This window comes from Ranitomeya imitator, chromosome 1 (genome assembly GCF_032444005.1).
Source record: "Ranitomeya imitator isolate aRanImi1 chromosome 1, aRanImi1.pri, whole genome shotgun sequence".
Lineage (NCBI taxonomy): Eukaryota > Metazoa > Chordata > Amphibia > Anura > Dendrobatidae > Ranitomeya > Ranitomeya imitator.
In genome coordinates this window covers 894,857,615-894,885,219 of record NC_091282.1, presented here as the reverse complement: position 1 = coordinate 894,885,219, position 27,605 = coordinate 894,857,615, and the positions used below count along the sequence as shown (strand labels likewise).

The window sequence follows — 27,605 nt, the reverse complement described above, 5'->3', positions numbered from 1 at the left end:
TGTGAAAGAAGCCTAACATGGACATGTGAAGGGGACTATAGAAGGACTTTCTGAACCATAGTGACTGAAATGTAAGTATATTTGCTGTCATTGTCGCTTCATTATTGTTGACGTATCTGTGTCCTGGCGTTTTTTCGGTTTTTATATTGAGAAGTACAGTCAGCACAAACATGCAATAGATGCAAAGTCTTGTAAGATTCCAACCTCTTCATGTATACTTCTCTAAGGGGAAGCTCTCCAAACCCCCAAATCACGTGTAATGGACTTTATTCAGCCCATGTGGCAATGTTTTGGCTTAAATACATCAGAATTGTTCTCAAAGCTTGAAAAAAGGCATGGAGAAAGATTCTGATATATTGAGCCAAAATATTACCACATAATAAAGTCAATTACACATTATTTCTGGATTTGGAGTGCTGCCTGTTATTAAATTATCTATCTGTCTACAGATCATTCGTCTATCTATCAAGAAGCCAAACAGTGTATCAGCATACTGTATGTGCTAATATGTATGCAAATCTATATATATAGTTGTCTAAGGGGTACTTCCGTCTGTCTGTCTTTCTGTCTGTCGGCAACTTCCATCACGGAAATCCCGCGTCACTGATTGGTCTCTCCAGCTGCCTGTCATGGCTGTCCCTCCCTACTCTCCTGCAGTCAGTGCCCGGCGCCCGCATACTCCCCTCCACTCACCACTCACACAGGGTTAATGCCAGCGGTAACGGGCCGCGGGTACCACACTCCGTAACCGCTGCTATTAACCCTGTGTGACCAAGTTTTAACTATTGATGCTGCCTATGCAGCATCAATAGTAAAAAGATCTAATGTTACAAATAATAAAAAAATTTAAAAATCATCATATTCTCACCTTCCGGTGCCTTTCCCGCTCCTCGCGACACTCCGGTGACTGGTCCATGCATTGCGATCTCGCGAGATGATGATGTAGCGGTCTCGCGAGACCGCTACGTCATCTGTTGTGAGTTCTGTTTTTGGGCTCCCTCTGGTGGTTACTAATGGTACTGGGTGACTTGTGTTCTCTGCGGTCTCTGGTGTCCACCTGTTCCATCAGGTTATGGGAGTTTCCTATTTAACCTGGCTTTTTTGTCATTTCCTCGCCGGCTATCAATGTAATCAGCGTGTCTTTTTACCTCTGCTTCCTGCGTCTGTTATCTTCAGGACAAGCTAAGTTTTGATTTTCCTGTTCCACGTTTTGCTTAATTTTTGTCTTAGTCCAGCTTGCAGATATGTGATTCCTTGCTGCTGGTTGCTCTAGTGGGCTGAAATTACTCCTCATGTTCCATGAGTTGGCACATGAGTTCAAGTAATTTCAGGATGGTTTTTTGAAGGGTTTTTCGCTGACCGCGCAGTTCACTTTTGTATCCTCTGCTATCTAGCTTTAGCGGGCCTCATTTTTGCTGATTCTATTTTCATAACTACGTATGTGCTTTCCTCTCATTTCACCGTTATTACATGTGGGGGGCTGCTATTTCTGTGGGGTGTTTCTCTGGAGGCAAGTGAGGTCTGTGTTTCTTCTAATAGGGGAAGTTAATCCTTCGGTTGGCGCGAGACGTCTAGGAATCATCGTAGGCACGTTCCCCAACTACTGCTAGTTGTGTGTTTAGGTTCAGGATCGCGGTCAGCTCAGGTTCCATCACCCTAGAGCTTGTTTTGTTTTTGTGCTTGTCCTTTTGTGATCCCCTGCCATTGGGATCATGACAGTCATCATCTCGCGAGACCGCAATGCACTCTTGAGACCAGAGCGCGCGAGGAGCATCGGTAAACGCTTCCTGGATCCAGGGGCCAACGGAAGGTTAGTATATAATTTTTTTATTTTAATTCTTTTTTTTAACAGGGATATGATGCCCACATTACTATATACTACGTGGGCTGGGCAATATACTACGCAGGCTGGGCAATATACTACAGTCATGGCCAAAAGTATTGACACCCCTGCAATTCTGCCAGATAATACTCATTTTCTTCCTGAAAATGATTGCAAACACAAATTATTTGGTATTATTATCTTCATTTAATTTGTATTAAATTAAAAAACACAAAAGAGAATGAAGCAAAAAGCAAAACACTGATCATTTCACACAGAACTCTAAAAATGGGCCAGACAAAAGTATTGGCACCCTCAGCCTAATACTTGGTTGCACAACCTTTAGCCAAAATAACTACGACCAACGGCTTCCGGTAACCATCAATGAGTTTCTTATAATGCTCTGCTGTAATTTTAGACCATTCTTCTTTCGCAAACTGCTCCAGGTCCCTGATATTTGAAGGGTGCCTTCTCCAAACTGTTATTTTTAGATATCTCCACAGGTGATCTATGGGATTCAGGTCTGGACTCATTGCTGGCCACCTTAGAAGTCTCCAGTGCTTTCTCACAAACCATTTTCTAGTGCTTTTTGAAGTGTGTTTTGAGTCATTGTCCTGCTGGAAGACCCATGACCTCAAAGGGAGACCCAGCTTTCTCACACTGGGCCCTACATTATGCTGCAAAATTTGTTGGTAGTCTTCAGACTTCATAATGCCATGCACACGGTCAAGCAGTCCAGTGCCAGTGGCAGCAAAGCAACCCCAAAACATCAGGGAACCTCCGCCATGTTTGACTGTAGGGACCGTGTTCTTTTCTTTGAATGCCTCTTTTTTTTTCTCCTGTAAACTCTATGTTGATGCCTTTGCCCAAAAAGCTCTACTTTTGTCTCATCTGACCAGAGAACATTCTTCCAAAACATTTTAGGCTTTTTCAGGTAAGTTTTGGCAAACTCCAGCCTGCCTTTTTTATGTCTCGGGGTAAGAAGTGGGGTCTTCCTGGGTCTCCTACCATACAGTCCCTTTTCATTCAGACGCCGACGGATAGTACGGGTTAACACTGTTGTACCCTCGGACTGCAGGGCAGCTTGAACTTGTTTGGATGTTAGTCGAGGTTCTTTATCCAACATCCGCACAATCTTGTGTTGAAATCTCTTGTGAATTTTTCTTTTCCGTCCACATCTAGGGAGGTTAGCCACAGTGCCATGGGCTTTAAACTTCTTGATGACACTGCGCACGGTAGACACAGGAACATTCAGGTGTTTGGAGATGGACTTGTAGCCTTGAGATTGCTCATGCTTCCTCACAATTTGGTTTCTCAAGTCCTCAGACAGTTCTTTGGTCTTCTTTCTTTTCTCCATGTTCAATGTGGTACACACAAGGACACAGGGCAGAGGTTGAGTCAACTTTAATCCATGTCAACTGGCTGCAAATGTGATTTAGTTATTGCCAACACCTGTTAGGTGCCACAGGTAAGTTACAAGTGCTGTTAATTACACAAATTAGAGAAGCATCACATGATTTTTCGAACAGTGCCAATACTTTTGTCCACCCCCTTTTTTATGTTTGGTGTGGAATTATATCCAATTTGGCTTTAGGACAATTCTTTTTGTGTTTTTTCATTTAAGACAAATTAAATGAAGATAATAATACCAAATAATTTGTGTTTGCAATCATTTTCAGGAAGAAAATGAGTATTATCTGACAGAATTGCAGGGGTGTCAATACTTTTGGCCATGACTGTATGTGACTGGGCAATATACTACATGACTGGGCAATATACTACATGGCTGGCCAATATACTACGTGACTGGGCAATATACTATGTGGCTGGGCAATATATTAAGGGACTGGGCAATATAGTATGTGACTGGGCATTATACTACATGGCTCTGTGCTGGATACTACGTCACTGGGCAATATACTACGTCGCTGGGCAATATACTACATGACTGGGCAATATACTATGCTGGCTGGGCAATGTACTACACGTGCTGGGCAATATACTATGCGGGCTGTTATGATCCGGTGACCTTGGAGCTGCATGAGAACTTTCACTGGAGATGATGGCCACTATACTGACCGCAATCCTGAACTTAATACCGCAACTAGAAGTAGCCGTGGAGTGTACCTAACACACCTAGACACCTCGTCACAGCCGGAGGACTAAATACCCCTAAAGATGGAAATAGGAATACTATCTTGCCTCAGAGAAAATCCCCAAAGGATAGACAGCCCCCCACAAATATTGGCGGTGAGTCGGAGAGGAAAAAACATACACAGGCAGAAAAACAGGATTTAGCACAGGAGGCCACACTAGCTAGATAGGACAGGATAGGACAGAGTTCTGTGCGGTCAGTATTAAAACCCTTCAAAAACATCCATAGCAGAATATACAAAAACTTCCTACATCTAACTAAAAGATACAACCGATAAATGTTCCTCTAACAAAGAAACTATATGTTGTGATCCTCTCCACAAAGATACAACTATCACCAAAAGAGCTAGTGAAGTCACAAACACAATCAAAATAAAATACAAAATATCTTTATTATAAATATTACCAGGATAATACCATACACTATAAACAAAGTAATCTTGTATTACAATTTACATTAACAGTAAAAATAACCACATATATATGCAGCAGGGATGAAACAACACCTCTGCTGCTCAAGGACTACAAATAACTAGTAACCATGACCAAAAATAGAGAAAGTGACCTATATTTCCCACTAGAGATAATATCCTAAAATACAGAATAGAAATAACAGGACCTCCTGACGAAGCTGCCGTGTCAGCGAAACGCACGTCGAGGGGCCATCTGTGACCGCTATCCCACTGGTATACCTCCTACCACTATGGCTGCAGGTAATTGCCTAGTTACAGTATATCACAGGCACGATCCATATATTTGGTATGAGGTGATACTTGTTATATAGGTTATCTATACTGGGCTTTTGTACGGTATACGTAGCAGCTATACTAGTGAGAAGCATTATATATTATATTTTTTGTTATTTCTATTCTGTATTTTAGGATATTATCTCTAGTGGGAAATATAGGTCACTTTCTCTATTTTTGGTCATGGTTACTAGTTATTTGTAGTCCTTGAGCAGCAGAGGTGTTGTTTCATCCCTGCTGCATATATATGTGGTTATTTATACCGTTAATGTAAATTGTAATACAAGATTACTTTGTTTATAGTGTATGGTATTATCCTGGTAATATTTATAATAAAGATATTTTGTATTTTATTTTGATTGTGTTTGTGACTTCACTAGCTCTATCTAACTAAAAGATGTAGGAGCGTAAATCTGCAACTCCAGTGAATCCTACAATCAGAGCAGGAATAAAACTGAAACAAGCACACAGCAGTGTGCCACAGATACAAAAACCAAACACTTATCTTTGCTGAATTTGGCAGCAAGCAGGAGAAGCCAGAAAGTGATCCAACACTTCACAAGGAACATTGACAACTGGCAAGGGCTAAAGGATCCTGCACACCTAAATATCCCAGTCAGAATTGTAATCATCCGATACACCTGGCCAAGACTGCGACTCAGATACAACTGCATTCCCACCTACAAAAACTGGAGGGAACCCAAGAGCAGAATTCACAACAGCGGGCTGTGCAATATACTACGCGGGCTGTGCAATATACTACGCGGGCTGTGCAATATACTACGCGGGCTGTGCAATATACTACGTGGCTGTGCAATATACTACGTGACTGGGCAATATACTACATGACTGGGCAATATACTACGTGACTGGTCAATATACTACGTGACTGGGCAATATGCTACGTGACTGGTCAATATACTATGTGGCTGGGCAATATACTACGCGGCTGGGCAATATACTATGTGACTGGGCAATATAGTATGTGACTGGGCAATATACTACGTGGTTGGGCAATATACTACGTGACTGGGCAATATGCTACGTGACTGGTCAATATACTATGTGGCTGGGCAATATACTACGTGGCTGGGCAATATACTATGTGGCTGGGCAATATACTATGTGACTAGGCAATATAGTATGTGACTGGGCAATATACTACGTGACTGGTCAATATACTACGTGACTGGGCAATATGCTACGTGACTGGTCAATATACTATGTGGCTGGGCAATATACTACGTGGCTGGGCAATATACTACGTGGCTGGGCAATATACTATGTGACTGGGCAATATAGTATGTGACTGGGCAATATACTACGTGGTTGGGCAATATACTACGTGGCTGGGCAATATACTACGTGGTTGGGCAATATACTACGTGGCTGGGCAATATACTATGTGGGCTGTGCAATATACTACGTGGACATGCATATCCTAGAATACCCGATGCGTTAGAATCGGGCCACCATCTAGTATTATATATTTGTGAAATGTAACCCTTTCACAGCCTTTGATGTATATTTACATCAAAGCTCATGTCCTTGCCTTTGTTGTGGGCTCACACATCAATCCCACTTTTTTCCCATACATGATGGCTGATTTATATCCCTGTCTTGTGATTGCACGGCACTGATGTGTTGTTATGACGGCGGAGAGTCTACTGATGACCCTGTGCCTGTCATTGCGGTTCTCCTGTGGACGCTGGCCCATGGCTGAATCTCTGCTATGTGTAACACAAGCAATCCGACGATCACAGCTTCAAGTCTCCTAAGTGGACTATAAAATAAAAAATAATAAAACACAAAAGTTTAATTCACCCCCTTTTTCCCTATTAAAAATAAAACAATAATAATAATAATAATAATAATAATAATAATAATAAAAAGTACACATATTTGGTATTGCTGTGTTCATAAAAGTCCGATCTATCAAACTATCAAATAAATTAATCCGATCGGTAAAAAGCGTAGCGAGAAAAATAATTAAGACACCAGAATTAATTTTTTTGGCCTCCATAACATTGCAATAAAATGTATTAAGAGGTGATGAAATTGTATCTACCCCAAAATGGTATCAATAAAAACATGAGCTCAGGGGGCAAAAAAATAAGTTGTCACACAGCCCCATGTACTGAACAATGAAAAGCCTATAGGTCTTGGAAAATGGTGACATTAGCAACATTTTTTTATTACAAATTTCTGAATTTTTTTCTTTTTCACTACTTAAATGAAAAAAAACCACAAACCTATACATGTTTGGCATCTGCGTACTTGTACTGATCAGGAGAATCATATTGTCAGATCAGTTTTACCATAAAGTAAACATGGTAAATAAAGCCCCCCCCCCCAAAACAATTGTAAAATTGCACTTTTTTTTGCAATTTCAATGCACTTGGAATTTTTTTCCCCGTTTTCCAGTGCATCACATGATAAAATGAAAGGTGTCATTCACAAGTACAACTTGTGCTGCAAAAATCAAGCCCTCCTACAGCTGTTAGGACAGAAAAAAAGTAATAGCTCTTGAAATAAGGGGAGAAAAAAAACTAAAGCGTAAAAACAGAACATCGCAAGGTCACATTAAAACCCCTTCATGACCGGAGCTTTTTTCAGTTTTGCATTTTCGTTTTTCGCTCCCCTCCTTCCCAGAGCCATAACTTTTTTTATTTTTCTGTCAATATGGCCGTGTGAGGGCTTATTTTTTGCAGGACGAGTTGTACTTTTGAACGACACCATGTCTTGTACTAGAAAACTGGAAAAAAATTCCAAGTGCGGTGAAATTGCAATAAAAAGTGCAATCCCGCATCATCTTTTTGGTTGGATTTTTTGCTAGGTTTACTAAATGCTAAAACTGACCTGACATTATGATTGTCCAGATCATTACAAGTTCATAGACACCTAAAATGTCTAGGTTCTTTTTTATCTAAGTGGTGAAAAAAAATTCAAAAGTTTGCTTAAAAAAAAAAAAAACCTGGGTGGGGGCCTGTTTTTTGTATTGTCTACCTGTGTGTGATTCTGTGGTATATGTATGCACTCCATTTCTATTGCAGGTATAAAGAGAGGCTGACACAAAAATTTCTAAAAGAAGCCAGCCATAAATTGAACTATTCCGGTGCTCTCAATACCCACCAATGGAAATTCTTACCCAAAGGACTTGACGATTTTCGAGATGGCTATCCCTCAACTATCGGTACTCTTCATGTTCCCACGACAAAGAGGCATGCTCTTTTCCTGCAGAATATTGATACTGACTCAGAAGCTTCTCAGAAACAAGCAAAGAAGTTTACAAAAGAGCAAGCTTACTTCTCTAAGCTTCTTCCACAGCAGCAAGCGCGCAGGGAATACATTGCTGGGATAGAATATGGCCTGGCGCAACACCCACTAGCTCTTTACCCTCACCTGGAAGAAGGAATACCACCCGACGTAAGAACTATATTCTACAGTGCAACTCATTCAAATATCAGGGTCTAGTTGACTGTAGGAAAATGTTAATGTTAATGTTGTTGTTACACATGAATCTCACTTTTTAGTAATGGGAGGAGTTTTTTAAAATGCTATTTTAAAGTTAGACAGGTAGAAAATAGATAATTTAATAAAACTAACTGGAATAGGTACACAAAAAATTCATAAATAAATCACATGAGGAAGTTCGACCTGGAAAGATGCTACAAATCCTATTGAAAAACAAGGAAACAGCTTAGGCCTCTTTCACACTTCCGTCTTTTCAGATCCGTCGCAATGCGTCGTTTTGGGAAAAAAACGGATCCTGCAAATGTGCCCGCAGGATCCGTTTTTTTCCCATAGACTTGTATTAGCGGCAGATCGCGATGGATGGCCACACGTCGCATTCGTCGTGCGACGGATCAGTCGTGTTTTGGCAGACCGTCGCCTGGAAAAAACGTTCAATGTAACGTTTTTTGTCTGCGTCGGGAAAACGTGTCGCGACGTATCCTGCGGCATACGTCGTTGATTAGAATGGAAGCCTATGGACGCAGGATCCGTCGTGACACGTCGTATGACGGAATCCAGCGCTGGAATCCGGTTTTTTACACTGAGCATGCTCAGAATCAGTAATTTGTAGCCAATTAGCCAGACAGGCCCCAAATCTATATAAACCTGGCCTGGGGCGTCACACCCAAATGTGACAGCAAGACTCCTGCCAGCCTGAAGATAGCCAGCCACTCAATATATTGGTTTCCCTATTTTCCAGTAGCCAATCACATTTGGGAGACTCCCATTTTTAGGCAAGGAAAACGGATCCGTCAAAAAAACGGATGAAACGGATGGTATAAACGGAAAAACGGATGCATCGGATCCAGTGTTTCGACAGAACCGTAAGCGGATCCTTCGAAATACTGGATGCGTTGCATCCGTTTTTCACTTTTTTTGATGCATCCATCGATACGTTGCGCCGACGCATTGTGACGGATTAAAAAAAACGGAAGTGTGAAAGAGGCCTCAAAGTATGGTCCCAATTCATTAAGACTAGTGATGAGCGAGTGTGCTCATTACTCGAGTTTTCCAAGCATGTTCGGGTGTTCTCTGAGTATCTTGGGCGTGCTCGTAGATTGTTTTTGTCTCCGCAGCTGCATGATTTGCAGCTGTTAGACAACCTGAATACATGCAGGGATTCTCTGCTTGTTAGGAAATCCCCACATGTATTCAGGCTGTCTAGCAACCGCAAATCATGCAGCTGTGGGGACTCAAACATAATCTACGAGCACGTCCAAGATACTCTGAGAACACCCGAGCATGCTCGGAAAACTTGAGCAATGTGCACAATCGCTCGTCACTAATTAAGACTGATGTTTTGGAGTAGTACGCTACAAATTTATTAAGAGGTGCATGCCACGTAATGAATACGGCACATCTTCTAATTGGGATGCACCTCCTTGTGCCATGCCAGAAATGCTATTGCAGGAACTGGAGTAACATTACTAACGTAACTAACGCTAACTAACATTAATGAGTTTGATGGGCGGTTACTCCCCAACTTCAAACCATTTTTGCAGATGAACAAAACTGGTGTGCAAATGCCAAAAGTCACATTTTTTCTGAGCAACTGCATGTTAAGCACACATTTTGGGACCTTTCCAAGAGTGTTATGCCAGTTTTGTGGCGTAAACACTTTGATGAATCAGGGTCTATGTGCACACAAATAGACAATCTTTATCGAAAAAAAAAGAAAGAAAAGAAATTGAACAGTTGGAAATTCATTTCCATAGGGGAGACAAAATATGTACAGTACAGACCAAAAGTTTGGACACACCTTCTCATTTAAAGATTTTTCTGTATTTTCATGACTATGAAAATTGTACATTCACACTGAAGGCATCAAAACTATGTATTAACACATGTTGAACTGTATAGTTTACAAAAAAGTGTGAAACAACTGAAATTATGTCTTATATTCTAGGTTCTTCAAAGTAGCCACCTTTTGCTTTGATGACTGCTTTGCACACTCTTGGAATTCTCTTGATGAGCTTCAAGAGGTAGTCACCGGGAATGGTTTTCACTTCACAGGTGTGCCCTGTCAGGTTTAATAAGTGGGATTTTTTGCCTTAGGCCGGGATCACACATACGCGAGATATGGCCGAGTCTCGCAGGTGAAAACCCAGCTCTGGCGCCGGCACTCTGGAGCGGAGCGTGCAGCCGCGCATCAATACATGGAGCTGCACGCTCCGCTCCGGAGTGCCGGCACCAGAGCTGGGTTTTCACCTGCGAGACTCGGCCGTATCTCGCGTATGTGTGATCCCGGCCTTATAAATGGTGTTGGGACCATCAGTTGTGTTGTGCAGAAATCTGGTGGATACACAGCTGATAGTCCTACTGAATAGACTGTTAGAATTTGTATTATGGCAAGAAAAAAGCAGCTAAGTAAAGAAAAACGGGTGCCCATCATTACTTTAAGAAATGAAGGTCAGTCAGTCCGAAAAATTGGGAAAACTTTGAAAGTGTCCCCAAGTGCAGTGGCAAAAACCATCAAGCGCTACAAAGAAACTGGCTCATATGAGGACCGCCCCAGGAAAGGAAGACCAAGAGTCATCGCTGCTTCTGAGGTTAAGTTTATCCGACTCACCAGCCTCAGAAATCGCAGGTTAACAGCAGCTCAGATTAGAGACCAGGTCAATGCCACACAGAGTTCTAGCAGCAGACACATCTCTACAACAACTGTTAAGAGGAGACTTTGTGCAGCAGGCCTTCATGGTAAAATAGCTTCTAGGAAACCACTGCTAAGGACAGGCAACAAGCAGAAGAGACTTGTTTGGGCTAAAGAACACAAGGAATGGACATTAGACCAGTGGAAATCTGTGCTTTGGTCTGATGAGTCGAAATTTGAGATCCTTGGTTCCAACCACTGTGCCTTTGTGCGACGCAGAAACGGTGAACGGATAAACTCTACGTGCCTGGTTCCCACTGAAGCATGGAGGAGGTGTGATGTGGGGGTGCTTTGCTGGTGACACTGTTGGGGATTTATTCAAAATTGAAGGCATACTGAACCAGCATGGCTACCACAGCATCTTGCAGTGGCATGCTATTCCATCTGGTTTGCGTTTAGTTGGACCATCATTTATTTTTCAACAGGACAGTGACCTCAAACACACCTCCAGGCTGTGAAAGGGCTATTTGACCAAGAAGGATAGTGATGGGGTGCTACGCCACATGACCTGGCCTCCACAGTCACCAGACCTGAACCCAATCGAGATGGTTTGGGGTGAGCTGGACCGCAGAGTGAAGTCAAAAGGACCAACAAGTGCTAAGCATCTCTGGGAACTCCTTCAAGATTGTTGGAAGACCATTCCCGGTGACTACCTCTTGAAGTTCATCAAGAGAATGCCAAGAGTGTGCAAAGCAGTCATCAAAGCAAAAGGTGGCTACTTTGAAGAACCTAGAATATAAGACATAACTTCAGTTGTTTCACACTTTTTTGTTAAGTATATAATTCCACATGTGTTAATTCATAGTTTCGATGCCTTCAGTGTGAATGTACAATTTTCATAGTCATGAAAATACAGAAAAATCTTTAAACGAGAAGGTGTGTCCAAACTTTTGGTCTGTACTATATGTAAATATGTAAATGAGGAGATAGCTCCATAATACTGATAAGTGAAGAACTAATAGATGAAAGCGCAATAAGGAGGTGTAACTCAGTAAATATTATGAAAGTTATATATGTACAGCATAAGTATCTCTTACAGCCGAGAAACATATTAGCTCCAAGATGAACAAGTAAGTAAATAGCAAAGAAATGTAAATGCTATTTGGAGTTCCACCACAAGGTAAGAATGGGGGTCGGCATATCATTGATGCAACCGGGGGCACGAGACGTAAGGGGGCCTACATCTTCCTCCAAAGCAGTTGGAATTGTGCATTATGCTGAGCTATTGGACTGCAAAGGCCGCATATACTGTTCTTGCACAGCGACTCTCTTCCGTCTGTGTCTGCCACTGGTTAAGAAGGTATACATCTTGGAGCTAAGATACTTTTGCTGTACATCTACAGTGGTGTGAAAAAGTGTTTCCCCCTTCCTGATTTCCTATTCCTTTGCATGTTTGTTGCACCAAACAAATTTTATTTTTAGACAAAGATGACACACGTAAACATAAAAGGCAGTTTTTAAATAAAGGTCTTTATTATTAAGGGAAAAATAAATTTTAACCTACATTGCCCAACACACTACCACCACCGTATGATGTTCCTTTTCTGAAATGCTGTTTTACTTTTGTGCCAGATGTAATGGGACATTCTAAACAGTTGAACTTTTATCTCATCAATCCAGTATTCTCCCAAAAGTCTGGGGGGGCATCAAGATGTTTCCTGGCAAAACTGAGAAGAGCCTTTATGTTCTTACTAGCTGAAGAGCCCGGCGTTGCCTGGGCATAGTAAATATCTATGGTTAGTTATAGCACCTCACTTCTCTTATTTTCCCATCACACCTCTCATTTTCTCTCTCACACCTCATTTTCTCCCTCACTCCTCTCATTCCCCCCTAACACTTGTCATTTCGACCTCACATCTGTCATTTTCCGATCACTCCACTATTTTCCCTCGCTCCTCTCATTTTGCACTTACACCTTTTCATTTTCACCTCACACCCCTCATTTTCACCTCAGTATATACATGTTTGCATCTCCCTTATATATAGTATACACCTGTATGTCATCTCCTGTATATAGTATATACCTGTATGTCATCTCCCCTGTATATAGTATATATCTGCTGTGTGTCATCTCCCCTGTATATAGTATATACCTGTATGTCATCTTCTATATATAGTATATACCTGTATGTCATCTCCTCCTATATATAGTATATACCTATATGTCATCTCCTCCTGTATATAGTATATATCTGTGTCATCTCCTCCTGTATATAGTATATACCTGTATGTCATCTTCTATATATAGCATATACCTGTATGTCATCTCCTGTATATAGTACATACTTGTAGGTCATCTGCTCCTGTATATAGTATATACCTGTATGTCATCGCCTCCTGTATAAAGTATGTACCTGTATGTCATCTCCTCCTCTATATAGTATATACCTGTGTGTCATCTCTCCTGTATATAGTATATATCTGTGTGTCATCTCCTCCTGTATATAGTATATACCTGTGTGTCATCTCCTCCTGTATTAGACCTCGTTCACACGTTATTTGCTCAGTATTTTTACCTCAGTATTTGTAAGCTAAATTGGCAGCATGATAAATCCCCAGCCAACAGGAAGCCCTCCCCCTGGCAGTATATATTAGCTCACACATACACATAATAGACAGGTCATGTGACTGACAGCTGCCGTATTTCCTATATGGTACATTTGTTGCTCTTGTAGTTTGTCTGCTTATTAATCAGATTTTTATTTTTGAAGGATAATACCAGACTTTTGTGTGTTTTAGGGCGAGTTTAGTTTGTCAAGTTGTGTGTGTTGAGTTGCGTGTGGTGACATGCATGTAGCGACTTTTGTGAGATGAGTTTTGTGTGGCAACATGCGTGTAGCAACTTTTTGTGTGTCGAGTTGCATGTGGCAGGTTAGTGTAGCAAGTTGTGTGCAGCACGTTTTGCACATGGCGAGTTTTGCGCATGGCGAGTTTTATGTGTGGTGCCTTTTGAGTATGTGCAAGTTTTGTATGAGGCAACTTTTGCATGTGTTGCAACTTTTGTGCATGTGGTAATTTTTCCGCGTGTGCAAGTTTTGCGTGTGGCGAGTTTTCCATGAGGTGAGTTTTGCACTTGTGGCAAGTTTTGCGTGAGCCTAGTTTTTGCATGTGGCGAGTTTTGCGCGTGGCGAGTTTTGAGTGGCGACTTTTGTGTTTCGACTTTTATGTGGCGAGGTTGGTGTATGTGTGGTGAAATGTGTGCTGAGGGTGGTATATGTGTTCAAGCACGTGGTAGTGTGTGGCTCATTTTGTGTGTGTGTTCATATCCCCGTGTGTGGTGAGTATCCCATGTCGGGGCCCCACTTTGGCAACTGTACGGTATATACTCTTTGGCGCCATCACTCTTGTTCACATCTGGCAGCTGTCAACTTGCCTCCAACACTTTTCCTTTCACTTTTCCTCATTATGTAGATAGGGGCAAAATTGTTTGGTGAATTGGAAAGTGCGGGGTTTAAAATCTCAACTCACAACATAGCCTATGACGCTCTCGGGGTCCAGACGTGTGACTGTGCAAAACTTTGTGGCTGTAGCTGTGACGCCTCCAACACTTTTCCTTTCACTTTTTCCCCATTATGTAGATAGGGGCAAAATTGTTTGGTGAATTGGAAAGCGCGGGGTTAAAATTTCACCTCACAACATAGCCTATGATGCTTTCAGGATCCAGACGTGTGACTGTGCAAAATTTTGTGGCTGTAGCTGCGACGCCTCCAACACTTTTCCTTTCACTTTTTTCCCCATCATGTAGATAGGGGCAAAATTGTTTGGTGAATTGGAACGTGCGGGGTTAAAATTTCGCCTCACAACATAGCCTATGACGCTCTCGGGGTCCAGACGTGTGACTGTGCAATATTTTGTGGCTGTAGCTGCGACGGTGCAGATGCCAATCCCAGACATACACACACACACACACACACACACACATTCAGCTTTATATATTCTACTATATAAAGCTGAATGTGTGTATGTGTGTGTGTGTGTATGTCCGGGATTGGCATCTGCACCGTCGTAGCTACAGCCACAAAATTTTGCACACTCACACGTCTGGACCCCGAGAGCGTCATAGGCTATATTGTGAGGCGAAATTTTAACCCCGCGCGTTCCAATTCACCAAACAATTTTGCCCTTATCTACATAATGGGGAAAAAAGTGAAAGGAAAAGTGTTGGAGGCGTCGCAGCTACAGAAACAAAATTTTGCACAGTCACACGTCTGGACCCTGAGAGCGTCATAGGCTATGTTGTGAGGTGAAATTTTAACCCCGCGCTTTCCAATTCACCAAACAATTTTGCCCCTATCTACATAATGGGGAAAAAGTGAAATGAAAAGTGTTGGAGGCGTCGCAGCTACAGAAACAAAATTTTGCACAGTCACACGTCTGGACCCTGAGAGCGTCATAGGCTATGTTGTGAGGTGAAATTTTAACCCCGCGCGTTCCAATTCACCAAACAATTTTGCCCCTATCTACATAATGGGGAAAAAAGTGAAAGGAAAAGTGTTGGAGGCGTCGCAGCTACAGAAACAAAATTTTGCACAGTCACACGTCTGGACCCTGAGAGTGTCATAGGCTACGTTGTGAGGTGAAATTTTAACCCCGCGCTTTCCAATTCACCAAACAATTTTGCCCCTATCTACATAATGGGGAAAAAGTGAAATGAAAAGTGTTGGAGGCGTCGCAGCTACAGCCACAAAATTTTGTACAGTCACACGTCTGGACCCTGAGAGCGTCATAGGCTATGTTGTGAGGTGAAATTTTAACCCCGCGCTTTCCAATTCACCAAACTATTTTTCCCCTATCTACATAATGGGGAAAAGTGAAAGGAAAAGTGTTGGAGGCAAATTGACAGCTGCCAGATGTGAACAAGGGGGACTTAAAGAATGAGAGCGATGGCGCCAAAGAGTATATACCGATCAGTTGCTAAGGTGGGGCCCCGACATGAGATACTCACCACACATGGGGATATGAACACACACACACAAAATGCGCCACACACTACCACGTGCTTGAACACATATACCACCCTCAGCACACATTTCACCACACATACACCAACCTCGCCACATAAAAGTCGAAACACAAAAGTCGCTGCTCAAAACTCACCACGCGCAAAACTCGCCACATGCAAAAACTAGGCTCACGCAAAACTCGCCACAAGTGCAAAACTCACCTCATGGAAAACTCGCCACACGCAAAACTTGCACACGCGGAAAAATTGCCACATGCACAAAATTTGCAACACATGCAAAAATTGCCTCACACAAAACTTGCACATACTCAAAAGGCACCAGACATAAAACTCACCACGCGCAAAACTCGCCATGCGCAAAACTTGCTGCACACAACTTGCTACACTAACCTGTCACATGAAACTCGACACACAAAAAGTTGCTACACGCATGTTGCCACACAAAACTAATCTCACAAAAGTCGCTACATGCATGTCGCCACACACAACTCAACACACACAACTTGACAGACGAAACGCGCCCTAAAACACACACAAGTCTGGTATTAGCCTTCAAAAATAAAAATCTGATTAATAAGCAGACAAACTACAAGAGCAACAAATGTACCATATAGGAAATACAGCAGCTGTCAGTCACATGACCTGTCTATTATGTGTATGTGTGAGCTAATATATACTGCCAGGGGGATGGCTTCCTGTTGGCTGGGGATTTATCATGCTGCCAATTTATCTTACAAATACTGAGGTAAAAATACTGAGCAAATAACGTGTTAACGAGGTCTAATACAGGAGATCACACAGGTATATACTATATACAGGGGAGATGACACACAGATATATACTATATACAGGAGGAGATGACATACAGGTATATACTATATACAGGAGGAGATGACACACAGGTATATACTATATACAGGAGATTACCTACAGGTATATACTACATACAGGAGGAGATGACATACAGGTATATGCTATATATAGAAGATGACATACAGATATATACTATATACAGGGGAGATGACACACAGGTATATACTATATACAGGAGGAGATGACATACAGGTATATACTATATATAGAAGGAGATGACATACAGGTATATACTATATATAGGAGGAGATGACATACAGGTATATACTATATATAGGAGGAGATGACATACAGGTATATACTATATATAGGAGGAGATGACATACAGGTATATACTATATACAGGGGAGATGACACACAGCAGGTATATACTATATACAGGGGAGATGACATACAGGTATATACTATATACAGAAGATGACATACAGGTGTATACTATATATAAGGGAGATGACAAACATGTATATACTGAGGTGAAAATGAGAGGTGTGAGCTGAAAATGAAAAGGTGTGAGTGCAAAATGAGAGGAGTGAGGGAAAATAGTGTAGTGATCGGAAAATGACAGATGTGAGGTCGAAATGACAAGTGTTAGGCGGGAATGAGAGGAGTGAGGGAGAAAATGAGAGGTGTGAGGTAGAAAATGAGAGATGTGAGGGGGAAAATTAAAGATGTGATTGGGAAAATGAGAGGCGTGATGGGAAAATAAGAGAAGTGACGTGCTATAACTAACCACAGATATTTACTATGCCCAGGCAACGCCGGGCTCTTCAGCTTTTTAGTATGTGCAAGTTTTGTATGAGGCAACTTTTGCATGTGTTGCAACTTTTGTGCATGTGGCAATTTTTCCGCGTGTGCAAGTTTTGCGTGTGGCGAGTTTTCCATGAGGTGAGTTTTGCACTTGTGGCGAGTTTTGCGTGAGCCTAGTTTTTGCATGTGGCGAGTTTTGCGCGTGGCGAGTTTTGAGTGGCGACTTTTGTGTTTCGACTTTTATGTGGCGAGGTTGGTGTATGTGTGGTGAAATGTGTGCTGAGGGTGGTATATGTGTTCAAGCACGTGGTAGTGTGTGGCTCATTTTGTGTGTGTGTTCATATCCCCGTGTGTGGTGAGTATCCCATGTCGGGGCCCCACCTTGGCAACTGTACGGTATATACTCTTTGGCGCCATCACTCTTGTTCACATCTGGCAGCTGTCAACTTGCCTCCAACACTTTTACTTTCACTTTTCCCCATTATGTAGATAGGGGCAAAATTGTTTGGTGAATTGGAAAGTGCGGGGTTTAAAATCTCAACTCACAACATAGCCTACGACGCTCTCGGGGTCCAGACGTGTGACTGTGCAAAATTTTGTGGCTGTAGCTGCGACGCCTCCAACACTTTTCCTTTCACTTTTTTCCCCATTATGTAGATAGGGGCAAAATTGTTTGGTGAATTGGAACGCGCGGGGTTAAAATTTCACCTCACAACATAGCCTATGACGCTCTCAGGGTCCAGACGTGTGACTGTGCAAAATTTTGTTTCTGTAGCTGCGACGCCTCCAACACTTTTCATTTCACTTTTTCCCCATTATGTAGATAGGGGCAAAATTGTTTGGTGAATTGGAAAGCGCGGGGTTAAAATTTCACCTCACAACGTAGCCTATGACACTCTCAGGATCCAGACGTGTGACTGTGCAAAATTTTGTTTCTGTAGCTGCGACGCCTCCAACACTTTTCCTTTCACTTTTTTCCCCATTATGTAGATAGGGGCAAAATTGTTTGGTGAATTGGAACGCGCAGGGTTAAAATTTCACCTCACAACATAGCCTATGACGCTCTCAGGGTCCAGACGTGTGACTGTGCAAAATTTTGTTTCTGTAGCTGCGACGCCTCCAACACTTTTCCTTTCACTTTTTTCCCCATTATGTAGATAGGGGCAAATTTGTTTGGTGAATTGGAATGCGCGGGGTTAAAATTTCGCCTCACAATATAGCCTATGACGCTCTCGGGGTCCAGACATGTGAGTGTGCAAAATTTTGTGGCTGTAGCTACGACGGTGCAGATGCCAATCCCGGACATACACACATACACATACACACATTCAGCTTTATATAGTAGATTGCTCAGCAGTGGTTTTCGTCTTGGAACTCTGCCATACAAGCCATTTTTGCCCAGTCTCTTCCTCTCTTCCTTATGGTGAAATCATGAACACTGACCTTAACTGAGACAAGTGAGTCCTGCAGTTCTTTGGATGTTGTTGTGGGGTTCACACTGTGCAGTAATGAGGAAGTGACCCAGTAAAGTTCAAAAGCAAAATATATTTAATGTCCAAAAGCTTGCAAATGAAAAGCAAACGGTATTCTCTGGATTGCAGCTGGAGCGTCAAGACGGTTCGTATCCGAGACCGGTTGCCGTGGGCGACTGCACCACCGTGTCATGCCAAGGGGCACCAGGCATTTTGCTTCCTTTGACTATGTGTTCACTTCACACAAGCCGGATGTTGCAGAGCCATCTGCTCTGCAGCTTGCAAACCAGCACTGATGCACCCAAACACTTGTTGCAGCGTTTTTAAATAGAATCCGTGGCCATGAGCCGCTTGTACGACCCGGCTGGAGGAAGCTGTTCCACCACCTCATCCCAGATTTTATGAACCTGGTATAACAACTCCTGGTTGACAGACATGCGGGGGAAGACTGCAATCGCACCCGGTTGCTGAGCCACCTCATTTATTTCTACCACCCTTTCTTGTGCCTGAGCCAAAGTGGGATCCTGGAGCTGAGCTGTCCCAAACATACTAGTGAATACTTCCAGCTCGGGGATTGACGGGGTCTCCTCAACCTCTCCTGCCAATACCGCTAGGGGAAGCCTATTGGGGTTACACTCTGTCCCTAGCTTGGCGACCCCTATGGCAGGTATCCCTGACTTAGGATCTTCGGGTTCCGGGCCCGGTATAATATTTACCCTGGGAGGGTTAAACTTGTTCTCCCACAGGAACCAGAACAGGGGCAAGTCTCTTCCCAACACAGTCCCATATGGATGTGTCTTCACCACTCCCACCACATGTTTTATTTCTCCACATGGGGTGGAAAAAGTAACCTCCGCGGTCGGATACTCTCGGAGTTCATCATGTAAACAAGCAACACCCACTTTTTCCCAGTGGGTTCTAAGCCTGAGATTAACGACCCATGCACCAGTGTCGCTAGCCTTCCTGAGTCCAAGAGGACCTCGGCCTGGTGTTCATTTATGCGCACCTGGCACAGATGCAGTTCACCCGCTGGAACGAACAGATCCGCAGTGAAAATGGCCTGGGCGTACATTGACACATGCCGAGTAAACCCGGAATCCATGGGTTCAGCTGTCAGGGGGCAGTTGGCAGACATAAGTCCTGGCCCTTGGCACCGCCAACACCTAATGGCTGCGACACGACTGGACCCCTCAATCAGTTTAGGGGAAATGGGTTTCTTATCACTCTCACTTCAGGGTACCCCCTCAGTACGGGCTTTGTCCTGATTGGCCCCAGCAGAGGGTCATATGTTATGACCTGGTGGTTAGGAGCACCCGGAATGACCTGATAGTTAAACCTCATACAGGACGAGCTCTGGGATGTGGGAGCTCTGCTGTCCGCAAGCCCTAATCCTATCACACACACTAGAAATAGCCGTGGAGCGCTCCTGACCAGACCTAGGCGCCTTGTCACAGCCTAAGAACTATCTAGCCCTAGAGATAGAAAATAAAGCCTACCTTGCCTCAGAGAAATTCCCCAAAGGTAAAGGAAGCCCCCCACATATATTGACTGTGAGTAAAGATGAAAGTCACAAACGCAGAAATGAAACAGGTTTCAGCAAAGGGAGGCCAGACTTACTAAATAGACAGAGGATAGGAAAGGTAACTTTGCGATCAGCACAAAAACCTACAAAAGACCACGCAGAGTGTGCAAAAAAGACCTCCGCACCGACTCACGGTGCGGAGGGGCCACTCTGCATCCCAGAGCTTCCAGCTAGCAAGACAAAATCATGAAAACCAGCTGAACAAGAAAACAGAGAACAAAATAAGACTATAAGGAACTTAGCTTCTGCAGGAGAAGGCAGGTCACCAGAGAGATCCAGGAGCGAACTGAACGAATGCAAAAACATTGACAGCTGGCATGGAGTAACGATCTGAGAGGAGTTAAATAGAGCAGCCAACCAAAGGATAAACCACGTCACCTGTGTAAGGAACCTCAGAAGCAGCAGCTTCACTCATAGCCACCAGTGGGAGCCCATAGACAGAACTCGCCATTCACGACCACAGGAGGGAGTTCGACAACAGAATTCACAACAGTCATAGACCTTTCCCTGGTTCCTGGGCTGGCAGGGCCCGACATGATAACCGGAGTGGATCAGAGTCCTGTATAAAGTCCTGATTGGCCATATGCCACTTAATCAGGCTGACCTGTCTGACACCTCTAGTAGGAGACCACACACATGGGTAGGCATAACATGCGGCATGCTACTTAGTTAAACTTGCACCTTTTGGGAATATTGCAATATGGGTGGATTTAGAAGGGGGATGGCAAAGCTATGCTTATTGGTTACCGTCTATTGAGCCTAAGACTACTGCATCCCCTCCTACCCTGTTCGTGTTGGCACCCTTACATATGTAATGTGTGGGTCTTGATCTAGTTGGTGCCTTTCAGTCATCTACCTTTTCCTCATCACTGGTATTATTTGAGTGTTTCACTTTTCGTTATTGCACTATGTGAATAAAATTTATATGCTTGATATGAAATTGTTTATGTCATGAATATCTATGGGGCATTATGCTCTTGTTTGATTATAGGATTATATGTATGTGGGAGTTTTGCCCCCCCCCCCCCCTTGTTGGAGTGCAATGGGCACTTTTTGTAGAAGGGATTGTTATATCAATAACCATATCTGCAAGGTCGGTTTTTGTAATAAATTAATCAGGCTGCCAACCTAGTCTAGGGTGCCAGGATTCCCTTGGCCCACCCAACACTGAATAGCGGGTGGCAGAGTTTTTACTAGCCGATCGACCACCACCCTCTCTACCATCTTTAAAGGGGTTAAGGTCTCTGAAGCCATTTTTTTACCAGCTGTAGCAAGTCATATGCCTGAGACTTGGTGGCGCAAGACTCCGCAAAGGACCACTAGAACACCAGTTGGGCCTGCACATATGTATTAACTCCCAGTCAGGCAAGGATCTCACCTCTGAGTTTCTCATAGTTGAGGGCATTATTGAGACTGAGGTCCAAGTAGGCCTTCTGGTCATCTCCCATTAGAAAGGGGGCCACCACTTCAGCTCACTGGGACATTGGCAAGCTCTCCTGTTCTGTTGTGTGCTCAAACACGTTGAGGAAAGCCTCCAAACATCCTAAAGACTCATTTTCCTCACTACTGACTACAGTTTGTAGGCCTCTGATCGAATCGTGGTCACTGGTGAGGACGTCTCTCGCAGGGATGCAGTCTGTTGTAGAATCAGCTCATTAGTTTTCTGCTGCTGCTGATACAGCATCAGCTGCTGCAAGTGATTGTGCTGCTGCTGTGGTAATTGGTGCTGCTGCCATTGCTGCTGCCACTGATGCGGCAGCTGCTGCTGCTGAGTGAGGGACAACTGCTTAAGTATTTCCTCCATCTTGTTAGCAGGCTTTAGCTGTAGCATTGCAGGCTTAATCACTGACATTCAGCACGATTTGGGGTATGCCTCAGTTCACACCGCCCATATTCTCAACCATATTGTAGTGCGGCAGTGTTCACACTGTGCGGTAATGAGGCAGTGACCCAGTAAAGTTCAAAAGCAAAATGTCTTTAATGTCCAAAAACTCACAAATGAAAAGCAAACGTTATCCTCCGGATCGCAGCTGGGGCGTCAAAACAGTCCGTATCTGAGACTGGTTGCTTTGTTTTGCTTCCCTTGGCTCTGTGTTCACTTCACACAAGCTGGATGTTGCAGAGCCACCGGCTCTGCAGCTTGCAAACCAACACTGGCACACCCAAACCCTTGCTGCAGTGTTTTTAAATGGAATCTGTGGCCATGAGGACCTTCTGAGACCCAGCTGGACGAAGTGAACCGCCCCACTACCATCCTGTAGTTCACGCTAAAAATAAAAGCCCTTAACGGTTTTTCTTAAATCTGCTTTGGCCAAATAGCTTGTCCAAGACCAAACGTACTTTTATTCTGCACTGCAACCACAGCTATGTCTGTGACTGCAATGCACTCCAGCAGCTCAATATGTGTCACGATCTCCACTCTGTTCCTGTCTGTCGTCTGTGTTCACTTTCCTTGATTTATCATCTACTTAAGCAGTCTAGCCCCTCCACCCAATGTCAGTTGTACACTTGCTGTTGTCTGTGTAACATTGATCCATCTGTGCTCTGTGCCTGACCCAGCTTGACTTCATTCTCTTCCTGGACTCAGAGCCTTTGGTTGTGACCTAACTTCTTTTGTGCCTGGTCCCTGTAAACTGTTTTGTCTCTCTGGCTTTCCTGACCTCGGCTGGTGAATTGAATTTTGTCTCTGACCTCCCCTTGTTGTACTGCGCCATATCTTGGACCTGACCTCAGATTATTTGACCTCCCTTTACTTATTCAGTAAGTAGTACATATTTTTATCTGTCATTGTAGTCTTTTTCTCCATTTCTGGGACTAATATTTACTATAGTGACTCACGTCACATTACGATTGACCGTTAAAAATTTTTCATTTTCCCACCTATGGATCTGTTACGTAGTTTGTGTGATCAGGTGGTGAATCTAACTCAGTCCAAGATTTGGCCTTGGAACAAAACAAACTGGCATCCTCACAGGCTCAGTTACAGGGCCAAGATTTCAGGTACTCTTACTGCCCCTCAGAATCTCTCTCCTCAGACCGCTATTATGACTTCTGAACCATCTGACGTATCTTTCAGCCCCCTGAACCTGGTATAGCACTCCCTGACAAATTTTCAGGAGAAAAAGATCAGTTCAGAATTTTTAAAGAGCGGGAAAACTTTTCAAGATGGGTCGTGACCATGGCGGCCATTTTGAAGTTGGCCATTTTGGATCCAACTTTTTTTTTCCAATGGGAAGAGGGTTATGTGACACATCAAACTTATTGAGAATTTCACAAAAAAACAATGGTGTGCTTGGTTTTAACGTAATTTTATTCTTTCATGAGTTCTTTACAAGTTTATCACCACTTATAAAATGTGTTCAAAGTGCTGCCCATTGTGTTGGATTGTCAATGCAACCCTCTTCTCCCACTCTTGACACACTGATAGCAACACCGCAGAAGAAATGCTAGCACAGGCTTCCAGTATCCGTTGTTTCAGATGCTGCACATCTCGTATCTTCACAGCATAGACAATTGCCTTCAGATAACCCCAAAGATAAAAGTCTAAGGGGGTCAGATCAGGACACCTTGGTTGCCATTCAACTGGCCCACGACGACTTTCCAGGAAACTGTTCATACAGGAATGCTCGGACCTGATACCCATAATGTGGTGTGCTAGCATTTCTTCTGCGGTGTTGCTATCAGTGTGTGAAAAGTGGGAGAAGAGGGTTTCATTGACAATCCAACACAATGGGCAGTACTTTGAACACATTTTATAAGTGGTCATAGACTTGTAAATAACTCATGAAAGAATAAAGTTACGTTAAAACCAAACACACTATTGCTTTTCTTGTGAAATTCTCATTAAGTTTGATGTGTCACATGACCCTCTTCCCATTGAAAAGAATAAAGTTGGATCCAAAATGGCCGATTTAAAAATGGCCGCCATGGTCACCACCCATCTTGAAAGGTTTCCCCCCTCCCATATACTAATGTGCCACAAACAGGAAGTTGTTATCACCAACCATTACCATTTAGGTGTATCCATATAAATGGCCCACCCTGTATATTATTGTTATACAAAAAATACAATGAGGTTGTCATCTTCTTCCAAGGATTTAATTTTTTTCCCATTAAAAATAAATTAATGCAACCCTCTCCCCAATAACACTCCAGATAAATATCTATTCATACTTTCTGTTCACTTTCTTTTAGTTTGCTTTTTAATGCGTTTAAGGCCCCTTTTACACATCAATCTTTTTCTGTCAGTCTCAATCCGGCAAATTTTGAAAAAAACAGATCCGCTGGATCCGTTTTTTTCTCATAGACTTGTATTAGTGACGGATTGCGATGGATGGCCTCACATTTCATCCGTCATTAGCCGGATCTGTCGAAAATTGTTTATCCGGCGGCCGGAGAAAACGGACACAGTAACATTTTTTGTGTCTGTCGAAAAAACAAACAGCGATGCATCCGTCGTCGTCCGTCGTTTGCTAGAATGGAAGCCTTTGGCGCCAGATCCGTCAAATGACGGAATCCGGCGACGGATTCAGTTTTTTTTAACTGAGCATGCTCCGATTTTCTTTGGGATCCAATTAGCTGGATCAGCTAGTCGGATCCGACGAAAAAACAGATCTATCGCATCAGTTTTTCACATTCTGCGACAGATCCGTTTTTTTCAACATTCGATGCATTGTGACTGATGGCAAAAAACTGATGTGTGAAAGCAGCCTAATAAAGCCTGACTACTTTTTTTTTGTAGGAATAATTTTGATCGTCTCCTTGCTTTTCTATAGAATCTGGAGGACGAAGCTAGACCAGACATTTGCTAGAAATCTGTCATAGTGGCACACTGTACAATGAATTAAGCACATCTTGCTAGACATGTTGAGCCCATTTACCTTCTTTATCTCACTTACAGAAGTGTGCGACATTTTGCAAATCCCGTTGCCATGTCCTAATTTATCGCACATCATATATGCCATTTTTTGGTGCAATTTGAGCAATAACTTGTAATTGTCCCCCAATATAGATACTGTAGTTATTTATTACACATTCAGTATTTTACAAAACACCCTCCTTAAGGTACCTTCACACTCAGCAACTTTACAACGAGAACGACAACCATCCGTGACGTTGCAGCGTCCTGGATAGCGATCTCGTTGTGTTTGACACGCAGCAGCGATCTGGATCCCGCTGTGCCATCGCTGGTCGGAGCTAGAAGTCCAGAACTTTATTTGGTCGTCAGGTCGGCGTGTATCGTCGTGTTTGACATCAAAAGCAACAATGCCAGCAATGTTTTACATGGAGCTAACAACCAGCTACAACGATAAGTGAGTCGCCGTTACGTCACTGGATCGTTCCTGCATCGTTCTGGAGCTGCTGTGTTTGACGTCTCTACAGCGACCTAAACAGCGACGCTGCAGTGATCGGCTCGTTGTCTATATCGCTGCAGCGTCGCTGAGTGTGACGGTACCTTTATTGTGTTCCTCAGCTTTGCTCGTCAGATGGATGCAATGTCTGGTAATTTTGTGTGACATGATCACTTTTGAGCTACCTTTTGAACTTCTATTGGCAAATCTGGCAAAAGAGATCACATAGGTACTTTGAGCATTTTAACAAAAAATGTTTTTATTTTCTTGTTTGAGATGTGACTTTAACTCTACACCTATTATATAATTTGTGAAGTTGTTTGAAGATATTGTGGGCATCTTGGACCCTGAGATGAGACTAAAGAGTGCTTCAGGATTCTATGAAGGTATACCAGAAGAACAGGAGGTAGAGAATTTCCTTGCGCCACCAGAGGTCCTGGAAGTACAAAGTGTGAAATCGCGTGATGCAAGCACAAGACAATCCTCCATGTAAGATTTCATAGTTTTATACACCATGTATATTGTAGACAGCAAGATATAGACGGGTTTATGCTGTGTAAAATTGCACGAAACTGGTGTAAATGTAGAGGAGGAGATTATGGTCATGTTTAAAGGCAGCTAATAAGATGTCTACTGAATACATATTCTTTAAATACACAAACTTTTACAGATTTGCAACTAAATTATGTACTCTTTGCATGTCTATGATGATATATAAGATTTTATTCTTAATTATTAGTGATGACTAGTGATGAGCGAGCATGCTCGGATAAGGTGTTATCCAAGTGTGCTCGTGCGTTATCCGAGTGTCTTCGGCGTGCTCAAATAATTTGTTTGAGTTCTGTCTGTATGTATTGCAGCTGTTCGACAGTTGTACCACATGCATGGGTTACCTAACAAACAGGCAATCCCTGCATGTGTTGTGGCTGTCAAACAGTGGCGACATGCAGTCGCAGAGACTCGAACATATTTACTGAAAAAAATTGAAAATGAACACAATGAAAACATTTGTAAGAATTCGGAAATCTCATTCACTTTATGCAGTTAATAGCCCTCTGTGTCTGTACTGCTACATACTTAGGCAGTTAACTGGTTCATGCAGCTTTACATGAACACCCGAGCCTTACACTATGGCCGGTCCGAATAACTATAGCAATTGTTACCATCCACCTCTCATATCTCCCCTTTTCCTCATAGTTTGTAAGCTTGCGAGCAGGGCCCTCATTCCTCCTGGTATCTGTTTTGAACTGTATTTCTGTTATGCTGTAATGTCTGTTGTCTGTACAAGTCCCCTCTATAATTTGTAAAACGCTGCGGAATATGTTGGCGCTATATAAATAAAAATTATTATTATAATTATTATTATATTTAGCTGAAGACACTCAATAAGCGCACGAACATGCTCGAATAACACCTTATCCGATCATGTTTGCTCATCACTATTAATTATGTTATCTTGCACAAAGTTATTATTATTTTCCCTTTGGGCTAAGCATTCATTTATGTTTCTTATCGGTTCTGTCATTTCATGTTCCTCTTAATCTTATTGTCGCAGGAGTGATCCATCTAGGCCCAAAAATCCATATAAATGGCTGTATATATCGCTTTCTAACCAAGAGCCTATTCCTGAAGAGCGAAAATCTAAGACAATGCGGCCGTTCACCCCTGTGCTAGATGAAAATGTCAAGCAAGTGACCAAGGAGTTTTGTGAGTGGGTGACTTCTTTGGTAAG

At 42.8% G+C, this 27,605-nt stretch overlaps 1 protein-coding gene across 2 annotated transcripts in view; it reads left to right on the top strand.

The window, feature by feature from the left end:
* Window positions 1-27,605, top strand: part of FAM47E (family with sequence similarity 47 member E) — a 113,781-nt gene that overhangs the window by 14,898 nt on the left and 71,278 nt on the right. For both annotated transcript variants that reach the window (XM_069743244.1, XM_069743239.1), the window contains exons 2-4: window positions 7,776-8,148; window positions 26,190-26,362; window positions 27,429-27,600. In XM_069743244.1, coding sequence (XP_069599345.1) covers window positions 7,776-8,148; window positions 26,190-26,362; window positions 27,429-27,600 — 718 coding nt within the window. The remainder of the gene's footprint in view (window positions 1-7,775; window positions 8,149-26,189; window positions 26,363-27,428; window positions 27,601-27,605) is intronic.